This window comes from Corvus brachyrhynchos, unplaced genomic scaffold, assembly GCF_000691975.1.
Source record: "Corvus brachyrhynchos isolate BGI_N302 unplaced genomic scaffold, ASM69197v1 scaffold1133, whole genome shotgun sequence".
Lineage (NCBI taxonomy): Eukaryota > Metazoa > Chordata > Aves > Passeriformes > Corvidae > Corvus > Corvus brachyrhynchos.
In genome coordinates this window covers 68842-87893 of record NW_008237271.1, presented here as the reverse complement: position 1 = coordinate 87893, position 19052 = coordinate 68842, and the positions used below count along the sequence as shown (strand labels likewise).

The window sequence follows — 19052 nt, the reverse complement described above, 5'->3', positions numbered from 1 at the left end:
ACAGTCTGATCACTGTTCTAATCATTTATTTAATCTTAATACGTTCTTCTGATGAATATAGTCTAATATATAGTCTTCTATATGAAAATTCTCCACTTAATTTGACAGAACTTTGTTTTATACAAATAAGACAATCACCATAAATGTTACATACTGGAGTGTAGGTCAAGAATGAACATATGCTACCTGTTTTGCTATTCAGTTATTTTCACATGTCAATGCCTGAAAATACTGCACTTAAAAACAATAACACTGTTTACTGCAGAAATTACTTTGTCTGCTTGACAGGATACATCACTGGTAAGTTAACCATCATTCACAAAAAAAAAAAAAATCAAGTATTTGTCTTTAATTTGTTCACTTTTCTGCTCATGGCTTCATTGAGCTGACATTTAATACAAAGAGTGAACAGTCATAAGCTTAACACAGTCACCACTGAAAAGACACTTTCCCTTACCCCCCCCTCCTTCCCACATTTTAATGCACATTTTAGCACAGCTTGAACCAAAGCAAAGTGAAATAAAGTAGTGCAGTGTCTCAAGGTGTCCTTTAATGAGGGCACAGAACATTTTTCAGGGGGACAGATATACAACAGGATTTGGAAAATATGAAAGAGAAGCTCCTCCTCTGTCTTTGCTAAGACTCCCTTTAGTTCAGCACATCAGATTTTTAACAGAGCAGCCAAGAGCATGGTTAACATAACAGGACTAATAATGAGACACAGAGCATCAGAGGCCAAAACAAAAGGTATTCCATCAGTATCTGCCAACTGCCCAACCTGACTGCAGGAACTGCTCACCAAGATTTTCAGTGACAATATTTATGATTAAAGAGTCTTAAGTAAGAAGAATCTGAAAGCCCCTAAAAGGGCCAGTTGGTCGAGAGAACTTTTGCAGAAAGACCAGGCCTTTAGCCCAATTTTCAGCCTTAATACCCATAGTTACCAACCATTTCTGGAAAAATAAAACATATCCCCCAAAATCCACACATCACAGCCAAACCTTTGTTCCTCATTTTTCACTTTTACTCAAGTATGATCAGGAGCCTTCACCCAAACCAAGTGATAATCTCCCAGTTCCACCATTTAAGCTCAAAGCACTGAAGACAAAAAGCAAGGCACACTCAATCATGAACAATCCTGTCCCCTGCTGAGCACTGGGCAGCATGACAGCAGCCTCATTTAAATGTATTTTCAGTGTCACCACCACGACTCAACACCTTCATTTCCTGGGCACACTTGTCTGTATGTGTTGTGACACACCAGTCCCAGGCTTTCTGTCAATGACCTTGAGGAAATCTTCACCTGAGGTTCCCTTCTCCTGTCAGCAGGAGCTGATTTTGTTCACCATGATCTGTAGCTTTTGCTGACACCAGCCCAGGGTTCCTACCTGGGCCACCTCACCTGCTTTGGTTTAGCAGTCTCTGTTGCACCTCAAGGCTTGAGGAGCGTGAGCCAAAATTTCTGTCCACTGACTTCTGCACAGAGGCTGCAATGAGTTTGATGTGAAACAAGATACAAAGACTTTGGCTGTAAAAACCACTAGAAAAGCTGAACACTTTTGGGTCTTCTACTTTCTGTTTCAACAGAAGTTTTCTACACCATTTTGGACGTTTTTACCATTGACAGGAAGGAAACTGCTTAGGTATCCAGTTATTCAGCCTCTTGAGTCTGAACATTAATGTACACCGGGGAAAAGATACTGATTAAAATTACATTTTCACCTAAGAGTGCATGCCTTACAGCCCTTCAAGGGCCCATTTCTTCCCACTTCTTTTTACACAATACTAGACTCTGCAGTTAATTGTATTACATCATTAGGACTATTACTTGTGAAGTCTGATGGCAAACAGAAAAAACATAAACCAGAATATTTAACTTCACTGAGTAACAACGAACAAGTATATACTCATTCACCCCCTACCAGAGAAGCTCACCTCATTAATGGAGGTAAGCAGAAGGATTAAGAATAGCTTTTGTGTTCAATCCAAAGATCAGAAAACATTAAAATGTCAAATGATACAAGATTAATACTTTAAAGACTCTGGTCCTGTGGCATTTTCCAAATACAAAGATTGGCGACACAACATAAATGTTCATTTTAATCAGATTCAAACACATCTTCAAATCTGCCCCTCCATCCAGTAGACAACTTGTGGCAATGTTCAACTTTACAAAGGTTTGACTCTACATTAACATGGGAATTAACCTTCCTGAGCAGCAGTACATTGGTTTCTTTCAGCTCAGAGCAGAGGAAGCATCTCTTAAAGGTACTGAAGCAGAAGGTTTCTGAGCTATTTCCAGGTGAAATCCTTGATTGCCACAACTAAAACAATTTCCCTTCAACAAGTTTAAAAGCCTGACCTCTGCAAAAAAAGGAGCAAAAGACAGCCCTCCCACCCTTTTGTGTAACACACTAAAAGCCATTTTAATGGAAAAAGTCATTTCCCTGTACTGTACATTTTATAGTCCTAATTTCAAACAAGGGTCAAGTCCTATTAAGGCAGGGAGCTGGTATTGGTTAACATTGCAGTACTCAGACAGTGATGTACAAGACATTTATTTGCAGTTTGATGACAGTGATATAAGTGGAAAAACCAAAACTGACATGGTTAATATTAAAACTGTTCTGACAGCAATTCACATAATCTCTGGGATACAGCTTCTTTACTTGTTCGTAGTGTGAGCCTATACATCTGAAAAAGAACATAAAATAGTACTTTTTAAACACAGTTTGGCATTAAATGAATGCACAGTCAATACTGAAAACTAACAGTTACCTCTTACTTGCTTTGTAAGCTTTGGTAGGAAAAAGACCTCAAATTAAAGCATTCAGAGGCACCCAGCCACTGAGTAACACAGCTTTTTCAAACTGTGTTTGAAAACTTTCTTCACACTGGCTGAACCAACCCTATCTTCAAACCTTTGTTGAGAATTACTGTTACTCAAGTATTTTTTGGCTTTAACAGAAAGGTGTTGTACAGAATTATTTTTAAAGAGAAGCAAGTCCTGTGGAAAAGTCTAAAGACCCTGTACAAACACTTCTTAAGGAAACTGAAGATGCAACCACCGAAACCTCATTTTCAATCCTTAGCTAACTTGGATAACACCTCTATCAAAAAAGCTTTAGTAAAAATATTCTTAACATTGTACTCACTTGCTTACGCTTTCTCTTTTAGCCAACTACTCGTTTACTAATTTAAAATAACAAAAGGAAGCATGCTTAATCTGGTCCAAAGCACCCAAGACAGTCTGGAATATTACAATGATCTCTTCTGACAGGAAAGAGAATTGCTCTGAAGAAGCAGCTTACCCTGCTTGGCCAGGACCAGCTGCTATAATTTAATTTCTTGTTGGAGTCTGCAGTCATCAGCAGCTATTGCAATAGTGACTTTTAAGTATCTTAAGGGGTTTCAGATACACAGCGATATTTAGTTCAAACGAGAACTTGTATCTAAGCTGGAGATAGTTACACAGATACCTGTGCCTGGAGGTTGGGTTCAAGGCGCAGCAAGCATCCAATCTGAGTAGTTTTTGTGTGTATGATACCAGCACCAACAAAGTTAGCAGGATTGGGATCCACCTCCTCAAGTAGGGCTGATCCGAAGCCAATTATCTATTAAAGACACCCAGGAGATTTAGATGTGGGGAGAGAAGGACACAAATACCAAGTATACCCACACAGTCACCACCAAATAGCAAAACAAGGAGGAAACTAATTTTTAAGTGTTCAAGACAAATTCATTACCACAAATTTTTGAAGGCTGACCCTGATAAATGAGCTGTTCCTGTAAATAAGGCTCTTCTCAAAAGCAACTGAGAAGCAAGTTAAGATTCAACATCAGTCTCCCCTCATTTTGATGTAGCCATTCCTGTCTTACACAGTCGCTTCTGTTTTGCCTAAGGCAGCCAATTCTACAAAAAGTCACTTTCCTTTTCCAACTAGTACCTCGAGTATAAATTAAGGCTTGAACTATCTTCCAATTCAGTTTTAAGCAGTGAACTGGTGCTTTCTAAAACAGCTTCAAGTCTCCAGCTGCAGACTGTACCTAATTCAAACCACAGCTAGAAACTGTCCATTCAACTCGGCACTGCCACGGATCTATCACACAGCATGGACTCACACTTTCACTGGATGATCCAACTGCATACAAACAAAAATGCATGACGTTTGTTTATACCACGTGCTAGTTTTGGCTGGGATAGAGGTAATTTTCTTATTAGTAGCTGGTATGGGGCTGTGTTTTGGATTTCTGCTGAAAACAGCTGATAACACAGCGATGTTTCAGTTACCACTGTGCAGGGGTTACACAGAGCCAAGGTCTTCTCTGCTCCTCACCCCATCAGTGAGGAGGCCAGGGGTGCACAAGGAGCTGGGAAAAGAGGGAATGGGAGGATGTTCACAGTGATGATGTTTTGTCTTCCCAAGTAACTGTTACACTTGATGGAGCCCTGCTGCCCTGGGGATGGCCAAATACCTCCAAGTCAGTGGGAAGCACTGAATTAATTCTTCACTTTACTTGCGTGCATGGCTTTTCCTTTACCTACTCATTTTCCTTTACTTCAACTCACACATTTTCTCACTTTTACCATTCTTGGGTTCTCTGTCCCACCCCACTGGGGGAGAGTGAGCAGTGGCTGTGTGGTGCTTAATTGCCAGCTGGGGTTAAAACATGACCTGCCACTGCCCCGTACACTATGAATTAAAAATACCACACCACCACCCACCTTTGCTTTTGTGATCTCTGCATCCATTGGGTGCTTTGCTTTAAAGATATTCTGTACTTCTTGTTTTGGACTGCAAGACAAAGCAGATAAATACCTGTATTATAAACAGCATTTTCAATACCAATTAATTCTACTGGAAGAGCTCATGGCTTACAGGATTGAGTAAGGGATGAAGCACTGCACCAGCTACATTCACAATATACCTTTCTCTTCTCTTGCCCACTACAAGAGCCCCAAGCCCAAGTACAAAGTCTTACTTGCTCAGCTGCTTCCAACGCTGAAAAAAGTCTTGAGAAGACATCTCTGTTGGCTGGAAAAATTTATTCAGTGTGATGGGTAATTTTACTGAAAGATTTTGAAATGTTCCGCCATACCTGCAGATGGAATAGAAAAACCACAGTGCACGTGGCAGCCTCAGCAGTGTCTCAGCAGAAATCAACCAAGCTATTGAGAAACTGTTTATGATCAAAATCCATCAACTGCACATGACATTTCTAACACACAGTTTCAATCCACTGTTAAATAAATTTATTTTCTCTGTTTAGACAGCAAATGAACTGGCAGAACTGCTAATAAGGTTCTCTCAGTTTTAGCATAGGTTTATCCTTCTAGATAGCACCCAAAGGGGCAAAAATATATCCCTGTGAAAACATACCAATAAAAACCAGTTTAGACTAAAATAACAGCATGCAGCCCAGGACTCGCGATTTTGTAAAGCTGAGCTGATGTTGAGTGGACAGAAAAAGATTCTACTTCTGGTTGCATACACTTCCAGGCCAAGTTATTTGCAGAAATGTTCTTGGTTTCCAGAAGGGAGAAGTTACTGCGTATATTCCTGTCAAGATTTCTTAAGCAAACAGGAAGACTGCTGTTTTATATAGATAGCAGAGACAGAAGTCATGGAGACATTTTATCAGTAGCTGCTTCTTGATTGTTTGGTTTGGTTGGGTTTTTTAAACCACATTGTTCCAAGTGGATTCTCCCTAGCAGCTTAAAGCTTAGTTAGATCAATTTTTCAAGTTGTCTACCCGAGAGAGCTTTGTGTGTCCATATTCTACATTTCAGTCACAAGACCATGCCAAATTTAACATCTTTCATCTAATTAATTCACTAACATTTGAATCCTTTGTTTTACCTGAACTGAATGTTCAGGATTGGAGCTTCCATGAAGTCTGAAACACATTCGATGTTCACAACCTGCTGACCCTGTGCCCCTCCATCCACTGTGGGGTCAACAGGTTTTGTCTGAAGATTCAGGCATAAAAAAGTAGTTAAGGAAACAGATCAATGAACTGATAACTTAAACAAAATGCAAATCTTCCAATAAGCTATGAGGAATTAGCATCACATTTTCACTCATTCTCTATGTGCTAGTGAACATTTAAAGCTCAATTTTTGTACAAGGAAAGAGTTTGTGGGGATTCATTTTTTTAATTGGTTGTTGGGTTTTTTCATACTGACACATCTACAAGCAGTAACTCCAAAAAATTCTCAGTTACTTAGATATTCTTAAAGAAAGATGCCCTTAAAAAAGTGTGAAGGCAGAGAGACTTCACAATAAAAACCACAGGACTATTTTGAACATTACAGAGATGCCTTGAGTCAAACAACTCTGATTACTTAATCTCCCAGAAATCCTAAATTTGCAATACCAAGCATTAAGGACCAGCCATGAATTAAGACCTTATTTTAAAGTACCATCATCTTGGCATACATGTATTCCATCTCTATGTCAAGTTTTAGGTTATCTGCTAATGCAGTACTTGAAGGACACATCTCTACCTCTGCTACTTACTTCGTGTCAGTGGAGAAAGTTACAGCTCCATTGCATATTTATTCAGCTTAATTTCTCCTTATTTCAGGAGTAACATTTGTGTTTATAACCAGAGCTTTAAGGAGAGAATCTTCCATCTCTGCTCAAGACTTTGTTCTTTCTACAAGAACTTTAAAGAGCTATCAGCAAGTTTCTCATTTCTTCATGTTCAAGGAGACCATGCCTTGATCCAACAGATTTAGTATTATTTTGTGCAGCATAAACCACAAAAACCTAATAAGAACAGACACATTCTACTGCATTTAAGGATATTTGACTGAAGGTCATCTGAGCAGATTACTGTTGGAGTAAAATTCAAGAACTGTGTTGATGTCTTATTACCATAGAATATGAACATACGTCCTAGAAAGAGAAGAATGAGACATCAGAATTTTTAGGTGCATGTAATCATATTGAACTACTCATGCTTCAATTCCCTAACACACTGTCTTTCTACCTTTCCTTAAAACCACTTTTAAGAACAAAACATAGTTTACATGGTTTATCTCACCAAGACATCTGCAGTTCAAAATGCAGTGATTTAACCAAGCCATTAGATCTCTCCTACAGTAGCTGTCACACAGACTGCCACTGGTGATTTAACTGCCTTTCAGTTGCTGGAGAATTTTACTTTTTATGTTAAGATGCTACTATGCCACCAAGAGTTTTACAGAAGGGAGAAGCAAGCAATTCTATTGCTGGTCTGTGTTTAAGTCCCATCTCTTGCCTAGATATTTCCAGTATCTTGTGCATTAAATCTGATCTGAAATGTATTGTGTCTCATATCATTACAATAAGCTATAATGCAAGATATAAATTCCGAAAACAACGGTCCTTTATAAACCTGGCTGCACGTGCCGGAGTGCTGGAGTGTAACACTATTTCATCTCAGCTACCAAAACAATCAAAAAAATTTAAGGAAACAAGAGCTCACACAAAAGCCAGGGATGCACAACAGTGGGAGCTGTAAAAGAGCTTAGGCCTATAACGCTATTTCCCTCTTCAGTAGCTGAAACATCATGCTGGCATTGTGATTGATAATGCAGACAGCCAACCACAGCACAAAAGATCTTACCCAGGTTCTGTCGAAATTCAGACTTCAAGCCAATTTGTAGCAACTGATTTTCAAATAAGACTCCATTATTTTTACACACAAACCTAGGGGAAGAGAGGGAAAACATGTTTTAAATTGAGCCACATTAAACAATATTTAGAACCACAAAATTCAGGGTTTACACAGAGGATGAAGACTGTGGTTAACCTAGAATGCATCAATCTGTGAGAGAGGCCTTTGCAGAAAACTGCAGTTAGAAAAGACAATTTTACAACCAGAACCACCACTTGTAGGACACTAAAAGAACTGACATTTTTATTTGATAGAATGTCTGAGAAACTATGAAGGAAACCACATATGCTATATACACACACACTGTCTAATAAAGGACCAGGCAACAGACTAGGATTTTTCTTATTAGTCTTGAGAACTTCTGAAACTCATTAGGTTGGTGCAGAATTGAAAAGTTTGAAGCTTTGACTGTTTAAACCTGAAAGAAAAAAACCTTCCTTGTTTTATCATTTCTGTATCACCTAAGCCAACCGAGAGATACACTTTTTCCATTTTGAGAGAGGAAGCCCATTCTCCAGTGATCTCAGTCCTTTTCTATCACCTCTCACTTAAAAGTAGAAGAGGTGGTCAGCAAACATCTGCCTTTTGCATACAAGGCACTTAAAACACACTCCCAAGTACCAGTACTTTTGACAAGTACTCTGTTTTTTCTTTATTTCCAAATAGTTGCAAAACCTTAATATACAACTGGCATTGCCTCATTTTAGAGCAGTGTGTGATAGCACTGACTTGTAAAGGCAACTCTAACCTGTCTATTCATGAGCCTGTCACAAAAGCCACAGCATCCATAGAGGTATTCTAGTCACAAGTCTGACAGTACATGTTTCTCTAGTTTTGCTGGTATTAAGTTAATGAACAATATAGTTTTGCTTTATAACTATATTCTGGAAATTGCCCAGCCTTGCAAGGTTTTAGTATTGCTTACTTGTGAAAAAGCTCATCAGCATCATGCACAGTATCAGCTGGTTCCTCAGAAACTACCTCAGATGAAGCCAGGTCAGGGCTAGTTCAGGCAGCACAAAGGAAGAAAGGCAGTAGCGACAGAGACAGCAGGAGTTAGTAAAGACAGCTTAGAGCTTAGTTACTTCTTTTACCTCCTTCCTCAAAAATGGCACTGCTGAGCTTAATGCACGAGAAATTGATTAGCTGCCCTAGCTCAGTACCCTAAAAAGGTTTTAGGCATTAGGCAATGTTTTCCCCCACTTCTCTCCCCCATCCCACCCCGACTGTTAGAAAACAGCAATCCTTCACGAAGACAGGAGACAGCTGAAGGTGTTCAGTAAATGTAAACCTCTTACAGAACCAAGTCCTTTTAGGTGTTTAACTGTGACAGCAAGAGTGTTTAAGTTCAAAATCAAAAAGGTAGCTGCATATTAACTACTACAAAGGTGTGCTTAAAAGCAGAGGCCTCATCAACCTTAGGGACCCCAGGTGCACAATCAGTTCCTAAAAACACACAAGTATTAAGCATAGGCAAGAGTACACGGGCACACAGAGAATGACTTACCCAAGCAACAGATTTAGAAACAAAAGTGACAACAGCACTAAAAAGAGGCAGGAAACTGTAAAAAGCAACTTCTCAGTATCATTAGAGAAGCATTTCATCATCTACAGACAGACCAAGGAGTTGGGCATTGCTATACTTTCTTCTGCAGAAAGAGAAAACTCTTTTTAGGTAACATTTGCTTATGAAGCTACTCATATTGGTTCCTTTTTTTACCTTCTTAAAAAAAAAAAAAAAAAGCATGAACAAGCTTGTGTAGCTTCCTAAAGTCCTGGTTTTGTGTTTTATCATCAAGTATCACTTCTGACCTTCCAAGAGAAACACAGGATCAAGTATTAATCACTGCACACCTGCAACAATTACCTGCACTGCATTACCTGTACAAAATTTTGATGAAAGTGTCAATGATCCAGGCAGATCAGTTTCCCTAATTACGTCTTTTATATTAAGATGCATTGAAAATCTGTTGTGCCAACATTCAAAATTTGGTCCTTGACAACAGTAATACGTTCTTGTCCAGTAAGACAACTGATTTTAAAGACATTCCGTGATTTTATGCTGTTTATTCCCAAAATTTTACCCAAATAACATTTGAGAGCAGCCACAGTAGCTTTTAATGCTAATGGGGTTAATAACACATTTTACCTACACTACACTTGCTAATGTAATTGTAGTATCAAATCCCCTTTAAAAGAAAAAGAAAACCACTTGTTCTTTATCCCCCTTTTCACATCCCTTTGTCAGACAGTAGCAGAACAACTGAAGTGTATCTTTCAATTCTGGGAAGCAGTATGTGCATACAATCCATCTCACTGTTTCAGTAGCAGCTTGCCATAAGTGGAGAGACACAAGAATACTTTATGAAAATAAAATAAGAATAAATGTATTCATATCAGGACAGATAACCCCCACTTCAAGATGTATGGAGATGCACAAGCAGCTTAATTTAACAAAGAAGCAAAACCAGCATGAAAACCAGACACTACTGTGTGGCAAATATCCTCAAGCTGAGTACTACAGACTCGGTTTTTTCCATGAGAAGAGATATTCAACAACAACAGCACATCCAGCAGAGTGTCCAAGAACACCTCTCTTGCTGCAAAATTGCCACTCGGGAATGCATTCGATATGCTGGAACAAAACCGAAGTTATGCATGTTTTTCCTTCAATCTTGTTTTAACAGACAAATTCTCCTTCAAATTCCTTTCAGGGTGACTTAATTACCTCGCAAAGTTGTCATCAGAACCAGGAGCAAGAGGTGCAACTGCAGAAGCTGAATCTGAAAATACATCCACGAGCAGGCTACCACTAGAGGAAGGTGGGGGAGCTGAATTGGTGACAGGGGCTGCACCCAGACCCAGCAGATCCGCCGATGGAGAAGGAGTAGACTAAGGAAGACAAGACACTTTGGTGTTACACTGCAACAAAACTACAACAAAGCTGTCTCGTTTGCACAGACAACTAAGCTATGGCAAAGTGCCTCTCCCCACCCCAGATCAAGGTTTGAATGGATGTAAAAGGGTTCACAAATGCAGCAGTTAGCATGCTGAATTTCAACTTATGGTCATTTATAGATGTGGTTTTCTTTTTTCCCTTTGAAGAGAGTTATGTCCATCTAACAGTTAAATAAAAACAAAACTGAAATTCATCTGTCTAGAATCTGGTTCTGCAGAAGAAAGATGACAAAGATAACAGTTCCCCCCCCACACACACTTTTCCTGTCAGTTTCAAGGGAAAATAAGTACTGTAGGGAATAAAATTCACGTGTTTCTTTTCTTTCATGAGGAATCCATCACGAAAGGAAGTGGCTTTTACACAAACCTAAATCAAAGGTCATCACAGCATCTTTAAAATTGACTATCAGTTTAATCCTGGGTTTTTGAAGCCTAGCAAATCGTAGAAAGAATATAAACCCAACCAGCAAAAAAAGCAGAGCCTGTAGCCAGTTCAAGCTGCAAACACTAGAGGAAGAGACAAAGATGTTTAAACTTATTTTCCTCAACTAGAACAAATCAAGTAGCCAGGACATGGAATCATGCAACAGAGGCTGCATATATGTGCCCAAGTCACATGCAAGAACAAAGCATAGACTGTTAATCAAAATGGTCATGTATTAGACATCAGCAGCTTCCAATATGCCAGATAATCTGAGGATGAGTCATGAAATGCATTTGGAGGAATCTGAAATCTTGTTTTTGTCAGCCAACTTAAAGTTACAATATATTCCATACAATATAATGAAAAAATCCCTGGCAAAAGATTTAAGAAGCCAATCATGAGGAACTACTAAAAACAAACAAAGGTTGGACCTCAAAATTCTAACATTTTTGGTATCTAAACCACATAAAGCCACTGGTGAAGGTAACACTGCAGTTTGTTACATGGCTGCAGGCCAAAAAGTGAAGCTTGTAAAGCATAATGCAGTATTAACAACCAATCACCTCAATATGGCATGCAAAGAAAACTTGGCAAATTTCTGCTAGAAAGAGATTTCTGTCCAGTCAAAACTGTTGCACATGGATCTTACACACTGCAGTGACTAAGTAGTAAAGTATTATGCTTTAACAAACTGGGCAGGGAGCATGTTACAGTATTTCCTGCTCTAGGTAATCTTGTAATTACATTTAAGATGTAGTAGAAGTTATTCTAGGCATTAAAACCAGAAGGCAGTATTACATTATGGGAAAAACTGATCCTACCAGCATTAATTGACAATAAAATGAGAATTTCAGCTCAGAAGAAAAAAAACCTGTGGCCTTGTCTAGCATAACTAAACTCAAATAGTACTGTCAAATAAAAAGTAACATTATATTTATTTAAGGATATCCCTGTGAAGTCAAGTGTTGTCCACTTCTATTAAAAACAATAATCCAAATCAAGATGCAAATATGTAAGACAAAGCAGAAAAACAGCTGATACTCTGAAATTCAAATTAACTCCTTTTAAATATGTTAATTTTATAATCTCACCCTCAGTGCAATTTCACCAACAAGGAAATTCACATTTCTAACGTGTAAAGCAGTATTTTTCAAACAACAATGTAAAAGGGATTTTTTTAGGCTGCAGACAGTTTGTCCCCATTTACATAAGACTTCCAATTGCATCCAAGCACGCAGCAAGGGGAAAGCAGCTGTACATCCTCCTGCTTTATAGCAAAGACTCATAGCCTTAAGTTTCAGATGAGAGGTTTTAAATCCCCAAAAAGCCACTTTAGGAAGCCGTTCTTTTCTCACTTGCACACCATCTAAAATTAATGAAATAACAGCTTTTAAACTCACAACAGCACTGGCATTGACAGAGGCAGGTTCAGCACTTCCATTCATATCAGAGCTCCTCTCCTTTTTGATCTCTTCCAGGTCAGTAACTGTGCCTGGGCCTTTCTTCTTCTTCAGTTTAGCCAAAATAGAAGATTCCCTCTCTGGAAAGGGAGGCATTTCTTCCAACACTGTAGCCTTACCACGGGAAAAAAAAGTGTTAACTTCAGAGAAAAAAATCAAACCAGCTTCTGAGTCTTTGAAGAGACACACCCTTATAGATTGCATAAAGCAAAAGCAGAAGTAGTTACCCACACAGAAAATGATTATGCAGTTTATTGTAGTGAGGGACTGATCGCTTTTTTAAAATAAAAAATTCTCTAAAACTTTCTGAAGTCTGTCCAAAGCACTTGGTTAAGAGAACAGGTGCTCATCACTTCTGTGAAACAGTGATATTAAATAAAAAAAAGAAAATTTAAATAATTAGATCATAGCAGACCTAAGGGTCCTTAACTCAGGCAGACCAAGACTTAAACCACAGAGAATACTCAAGTACTCAGACCTGAGCATTTCTTAGATGTCAAAACTAAATGTGCAATGCTCTGCTCAGACCTGAGAGCACCAGGTTAAATCACTGAGCTTCAAGAGAAAAAATTACACTTTTCCTGCCCACCATCAAGTAAGTCCTCAAAAGAAAGCATCAGCCTTTTGATATCCAAATCCCCTAGGACCCTGTTATTATGCCAGCTTTCCCTGGCTTCTCAGGTCCAGATTAACATGTCTTAACGGTCATTTGTCCCATTACAGCAACAACAACTCGGAATTTAGCTCTAAACTGAAGATGACTACAGCACAACTAGGGAGACTAAAAGAACCCGCACCCACATTGTAATCCTTACTCCTACACTGAGATTTCTGAGCAATCAGGTTAAGTTTAGTGGAGTTTAACTTGTTGACAGCAGAGTACTGCATAATAAAGAAAATAAACCTTTATACTTACCAATATATCAGTACTAGCAATAGTACTGAGCCTCAAATACTCAACAGCTCTCTGCTGCAGCTCAACATCAGCATTCTTTAGCTGACTGTCACTGCGCAGCACATCTTGAATTGTAGTTTTGATTTCTGGAAACAGGTTCACAAACTTGATGTAAGTAGACAGAAGCAGAGCTCGGGTAGGAACACTACACAGATGAAACTTGGAATGTAGCAAGTTGAACTGGATGAGGGGACTTAAAAGATGGAAGAAAAATAATTTGTTCAGTTTTTGTAGACATGATAATCCTTATTAATGCATTATTAACAAGAGCTGAATCATTTGTTAACTAGCCTTTAGGAATGTTAGGAATTAAATTCTTTACAGAAAGCACTACTACTTCAACTCAGTATTTTAGAAGATGTTTTACCTTGATCTTGGATCACCTGCTATCAGATTTCCAAATTCTCCCAAGATGTAGCCACCTACTTTTACAAGATTCTCGTGGCATGCTGGAGCTTGAAGGGCCTGTAACACATTAACAATCATTGATATGCAACGTATGAAAAAGGATGTTTTCTGTCACTTCCATTCCCAGTTTTCTCATCTACTTTCCTGCAAGTGCAGACCATGGGTCTAGGGACTACAAAGCACTTATAAGAAAAACATGATGGGTAGTATGATTTCACAGAAGACTAATATGAGTATTACTTGATTAAGAGCACTCTTAGGCCCATCTAGCAGCACTGTGGACTTTTGAGGACAGATAGAGCTCCTTAAGTTTCCCCTGTTACATCATGTGGTGCTTCCTTAATTCTTAGCTCATTTTGAAAGGGAACTGAAAACAGTTATTCTCACCTCAAAAACAGTCTTTGCTGCATATCCTTGCACATCATCCCTGTTGATGACGATCTGAATAACTCGATACCACACTTCTTCACTGACATAGTCACCAGCAATGCGAATCAGATTCAGGATTGTATCCACATACCAGGTGTAATCCACTGCATACTTCTCAGCTAGAATTGCAACCTTCAGAACCTGAGCACACAAAAGAGAACACAGAAGGTTGGCTGGCTCTGACTACGAGCTGTAAACACCTGGTGATGCCCCACACTGGCCCAGAAGCCTCAGTTTCAGATGCATGAGCTTGTTCACTTGTTCCCACAGCTAAGGTGAAAGGTGAACATTGAAATGCTGTGCCAGAATACAGCTGTTGCCAGGCACAAATTGCTTTCCCCATAAAACATTCAAATATGTTTTATCTGTGTGGCTTTTCAGTTGTGTACCTAAGTGATCGAGAGCAATTTATAGAACATTTTTTGGTTGCTTTAAAAACACCATCTAAACTACCACTGAGACAGGATCAAATAGGAAATTGGAAACCTCTCAAAAAAGGTAAAAGGTGGAAACAAGATAGCAGAGGCAAAGAAGAGTCACCAAAGCATAGCTGACTTTTTCAGGTCACACTCAGATTCCTGTGTCCTGCATCAGCTTCAGGGGAGACCCCACACAATTTATTAGCAGTTGCATTTACTACTGTTAAAAGAACAGGTCGGTATAAGGGAACAGAATGAAATTCTCATTATCTGCCAAGTCAGGGGACACTATCAAAAGCAACCAGACAGTACAAGAGGTTAATCAACTAACACTGTATTCCACATTCACTTCTCCAACCAAGAAACTTTAGCACCTAACTAAGCTAAGTAACTACTGTAAGTACAAGTTTTGTTTACTATCCTAAAAAGGTTTAAGTCGAGTATATCAACTTTTATCCTAGTGGTAGGAAGGAGATAGGTATCAGGCCTCCTAACTGATTATAAAGTATTGTTTTTGGGAACCCTTAGACTGAACATTCTCAGAGCATACAGAATATAAAATTCTACTGACAAATAAGCATTTACCACACTAATTTTTGAAGCTATTGGACAATTGACTAGAGTAGGACCTAACCCTCAGAATGTGGAGAATGAGTTGGCTCAAGCACTGATAGAATTCACTTCGCTTTCTATATGCACTGTCCCGAGACAAAGAACAGCTTTAAAAATTCTTAAGTTTCCAAGGTTCCCCCCTGCCCCCTGGATTACTTTAACCTCAATTCTTTCCTATTAGACTACAAATTTATGGATTTGTTTGTTTTAGTAGTTTTGTCTGGGTTTTTTGTTAAAACACCATGAAAAGCAATCTCTATCACAGCCTATGCAGCATCCCAATCAATAAATGATATGTATGGTACCAAATCCAGCTATGAAACAAATAAGAAAAACACCAATAGCTTACAATTTCTTCTCTAATGGAATAATCGGCAGTCTCCAGGTAATTGAGCATTTCAGCCACAATCTGCTGGGCATTGCTTCGGTCACACATTGCATACAGGAGATCTACAGCTCTTTGTCGTACACTTACATCTCTTTCAGTCTGCAAAAAGACACAGAGTCAAAGGTCAAGATGATTTCATGTTTGTTTGGAAAGTACATGCAACTTAAGAGAAGAAACTGAGTATAATTCACAGTCAAATCAAAAACAAATGCATTTGCATAATTTTTCAGATGCAGAATGAACTCAGATATACCCTTTATATAAGCTATGAGTTTCTTATGCTATTTCTCACTTTCAGTCACCTAGGAAGAGGTCAGTGGAGACTCAAGACAGCTTCCTGCTCTTAAATAATATCACAAAAATCTGTGCAGGTGCTGAAAGAATGTTGGAGTTTGTACAGAACACTTCGGTACTAACCCAAAGTACCGTGAGTGAATCTGTGATCCACTATGCACTAAGTAACTGGTACCAGTGGCCAGAAATGCACCAGTAACTGGCTGAAATTGTTAAATTGTTACCAGGCCAATGAGCGTTTAGCTGCCTGCAGGTTTAGTGTTGGGCATGCCTTGTAACAACTGAAGTCCAGCTAGAACAGATACATACTTTGAACTTAGACAAATGTATAAATATGCTACAGCAGGAACTTGGAAGAAAACAAAAGCATTTCAACATCCAAGTTTGCAAGTAAATTTACATGCAAATCAGTCTTACTCTTTTGACTTCTGTTTTGTCACAAACATGGCCTGGAAATGTGTCTTTCTGGTTTCTGCTCTTTATAATTCTGCAGTGGAAGCTGATCTGCTCTACCACTCCCCGTAAGCTACTACAGTGAAGGAACAGTGCCCAATACCAGCAAGACAGTAATAAAACTGTCTTCCCAGCATTCTCAATTTTGAAATTCTGTATTTTTAAACAATTATTCACCTTCAGTCTACACTTGAGCAGATACCAGTGTTACAAGGGACACAGCTACAGGTACCAGTTTTACCAGCAAGGTGCAGAAATCAACAAAATCTGGCCTCTGTAATTGCCAGCATAGCAAGATTTTGATGGATTGAGGTAAAAAACTAAAGCAGACTTCAAAGAGTAACTCATTTGGTCCCTAAGTATTATTAGCTTAATTGGGGTTGGGGAGCCTGGGGCTGTGGGGGAGAGGGCATTGAGGCAGGGGAGAAGACAACACTCAAAACCAGACCACGCACTTCAATATTTACCTTCAATGCATTGATAACTGTTTCTATGTGTGTTTTCACAGCCTCATGTGAGAATTCAGAGCTGGCAAGCGTGCACATGCTTTCCAGTGCTAGGTAACGCAAATTAGTTTCTCGGTGCTGCAAGAACTGACCTAGCTGGTTACAGGCACGGACTAGTAGGTTTGGCTCACTGCACAGAACAGGAGAGAAAGTGAAAGGGTTAAAAGCAACAGGTTTGAGAACACTCAATACAGAATACTATTTCTGCAGTGGAAATTTCTTAAAATGCCTCAAAGTGTCTGCTAGAATGCTTTGCTAGTGAAATGCAAATTTAGATACTGTGAGCAAATAATCTCTGTTGGATTAGAGCAGTGGGGTCAATATAAAACACCAAATAAAGAAGCAGCAAAAACCAAAGCAACACAGTTCATTAACACTGCTCAATTACATTGCTGTGGTTGTGTTCCAATCTAGCAAGCAACTTCGTATTTTTTCCCCTCTACTCCCTCCCCATTAAAATCTGATTAACTGCTCAAGACAAAACTCCAGCTTTTCACTTTAAAAACCCCTCTGATAACAGAAGTGTTGTCCCAGCTCACCTGTCATGGTGTATAATTAAGCTTATTGCCTCAAACAGGACAGCATTCTTCGCATTCGAGTGTTGCACTTTCTTTGACTTTGGTGGCTCCTGTGCTTTGTTGAGGATGGTTTCCAGGCATTCTGTCAGACGGCCACGTACCGCAGGGTCTTCTAGAGAAGAACAAGCCGTTGGACAACTTCGCTTTGCTCCAAAGCCTAAACCCTACCTTAGGTTTTCCCCTGGCTAAATCTAAATAAACTGAGGTACTCTGATACACTAAAAACATTTACACTCCCCAACATATATGTGGGAAAAGAATTCCAAGCCACAGTCCTATTTGGGTGAGAACAAAAGCCAAACACAATCTGCACTACAACATACTTTGAGAGTTTAACATAGTTGATAAACCCCCTGCCAATAAACTGTAAGATGCACACTGGTTAGACATTTTGTTAAAATTAAACACAACATCATTCAAAAGGCCAAATATCTTCGAGCTACCAGAAACACTCAAGAGTACAAACTTCAGTATCTCTGCCTCAAGACAATGTGCTTGCACTCCAAGCTATGGTAACAGTGCATTGCAGTAGCTCTTTGGAGTCAGTGTACTGCAAAAGAGAGAGAACCACTGCTGTGATTTGTGCATTACCTGGAGGTGGATAGCACTGTAACAGCCTCAGAAGTTTCACAGATAGCCAGGGAGCAGGAACAAAGTAGTATGTATAGTCCTGAAGGTCTGTTGATGCAGAAGTTACAATCTGTAAAACAAACAGCCAGCATGTCAGCTACTGAAGTTAATTGATTCACAATCATGAAAAGGATCAAAGAACACTGTAGGTCACCTCTGACAGAAGCTTAAAAAACTGTGTCACTACCAATGTCTAGTTCAGTAGATTAATTAGGTGCAAGCTACCATACTCTGAGTACACCACAGTAAATGCTAGTATTAGAATTTCAGTTTTGCAGATACAGTAGTCTAGGCAGTCTCTTCCTAAAAGCCTAGTTAGTTTTTTACAGAATGAAGACAACCATCTTGTAACATCAAAATGTTTAACCAGAAACTTGACTTTCTTTGTTCCAGCAATTCACAGATTCAGCCAACAGTCTGGCGGCTGCTGATAGGTGAGCCTGGAATTCAAGTACAATATGCTATGATAGACAGACCTAAAGCAGAAGGACCAACTAACACCTTCAGTAATATCCATACAGCAAAGCAAAAAAGAGATAGCATAGCATTCACAGAAGATGTTTATAAGCATAATGAAATCTGTAAGGATTAGATTAGGTTATCCCTCTTCATTGATTTCTTTTACCTCTTTTATTCTAGGGTTAACCATGAGTTTGGCACTAGCTTTGCTTAAAATATTCTACCTAATTCTTGCTACTCCATTACAGAACAGCCTTTCATTTCCCTTAGCACTCCCTTGCTTTTAAGTATTAGAAAAAATCTTCATATTTGAAAAGAAACTAAATTTCTGTGAACTACAAGTAATTTGGGTCTAAGACTGCATAAAACTGGCTCTAAAATACATTTGTGAAGTAGCAGCCTCCCTTGTCTTGC

The 19052-nt window shown here is 39.0% G+C and overlaps 1 protein-coding gene across 4 annotated transcripts in view; it reads right to left on the bottom strand.

The window, feature by feature from the left end:
- Positions 1-9: 9 nt before the first annotated feature.
- The window catches only part of AP2A2 (adaptor related protein complex 2 alpha 2 subunit), a 31599-nt gene continuing 12556 nt past the window's right edge, over positions 10-19052 (bottom strand). The window contains exons 6-22 of one of the 4 annotated variants that reach the window (XM_017730578.1): positions 18141-18249; positions 17511-17661; positions 16933-17101; positions 15680-15817; positions 14258-14440; positions 13830-13927; positions 13424-13655; positions 12448-12621; positions 10394-10557; positions 8591-8668; positions 7615-7697; positions 6813-6902; positions 5862-5985; positions 4984-5100; positions 4727-4796; positions 3480-3614; positions 10-2694 (exon numbers count right to left, since the gene is read on the bottom strand). In XM_017730578.1, coding sequence (XP_017586067.1) covers positions 2617-2694; positions 3480-3614; positions 4727-4796; positions 4984-5100; positions 5862-5985; positions 6813-6902; positions 7615-7697; positions 8591-8668; positions 10394-10557; positions 12448-12621; positions 13424-13655; positions 13830-13927; positions 14258-14440; positions 15680-15817; positions 16933-17101; positions 17511-17661; positions 18141-18249 — 2193 coding nt within the window. In that variant the 3' untranslated portion in view covers positions 10-2616. The remainder of the gene's footprint in view (positions 2695-3479; positions 3615-4726; positions 4797-4983; positions 5101-5861; positions 5986-6812; positions 6903-7614; positions 7698-8590; positions 8669-10393; positions 10558-12447; positions 12622-13423; positions 13656-13829; positions 13928-14257; positions 14441-15679; positions 15818-16932; positions 17102-17510; positions 17662-18140; positions 18250-19052) is intronic. The other 3 variants (XM_017730579.1, XM_017730580.1, XM_017730582.1) reach the window with 3 other exon arrangements.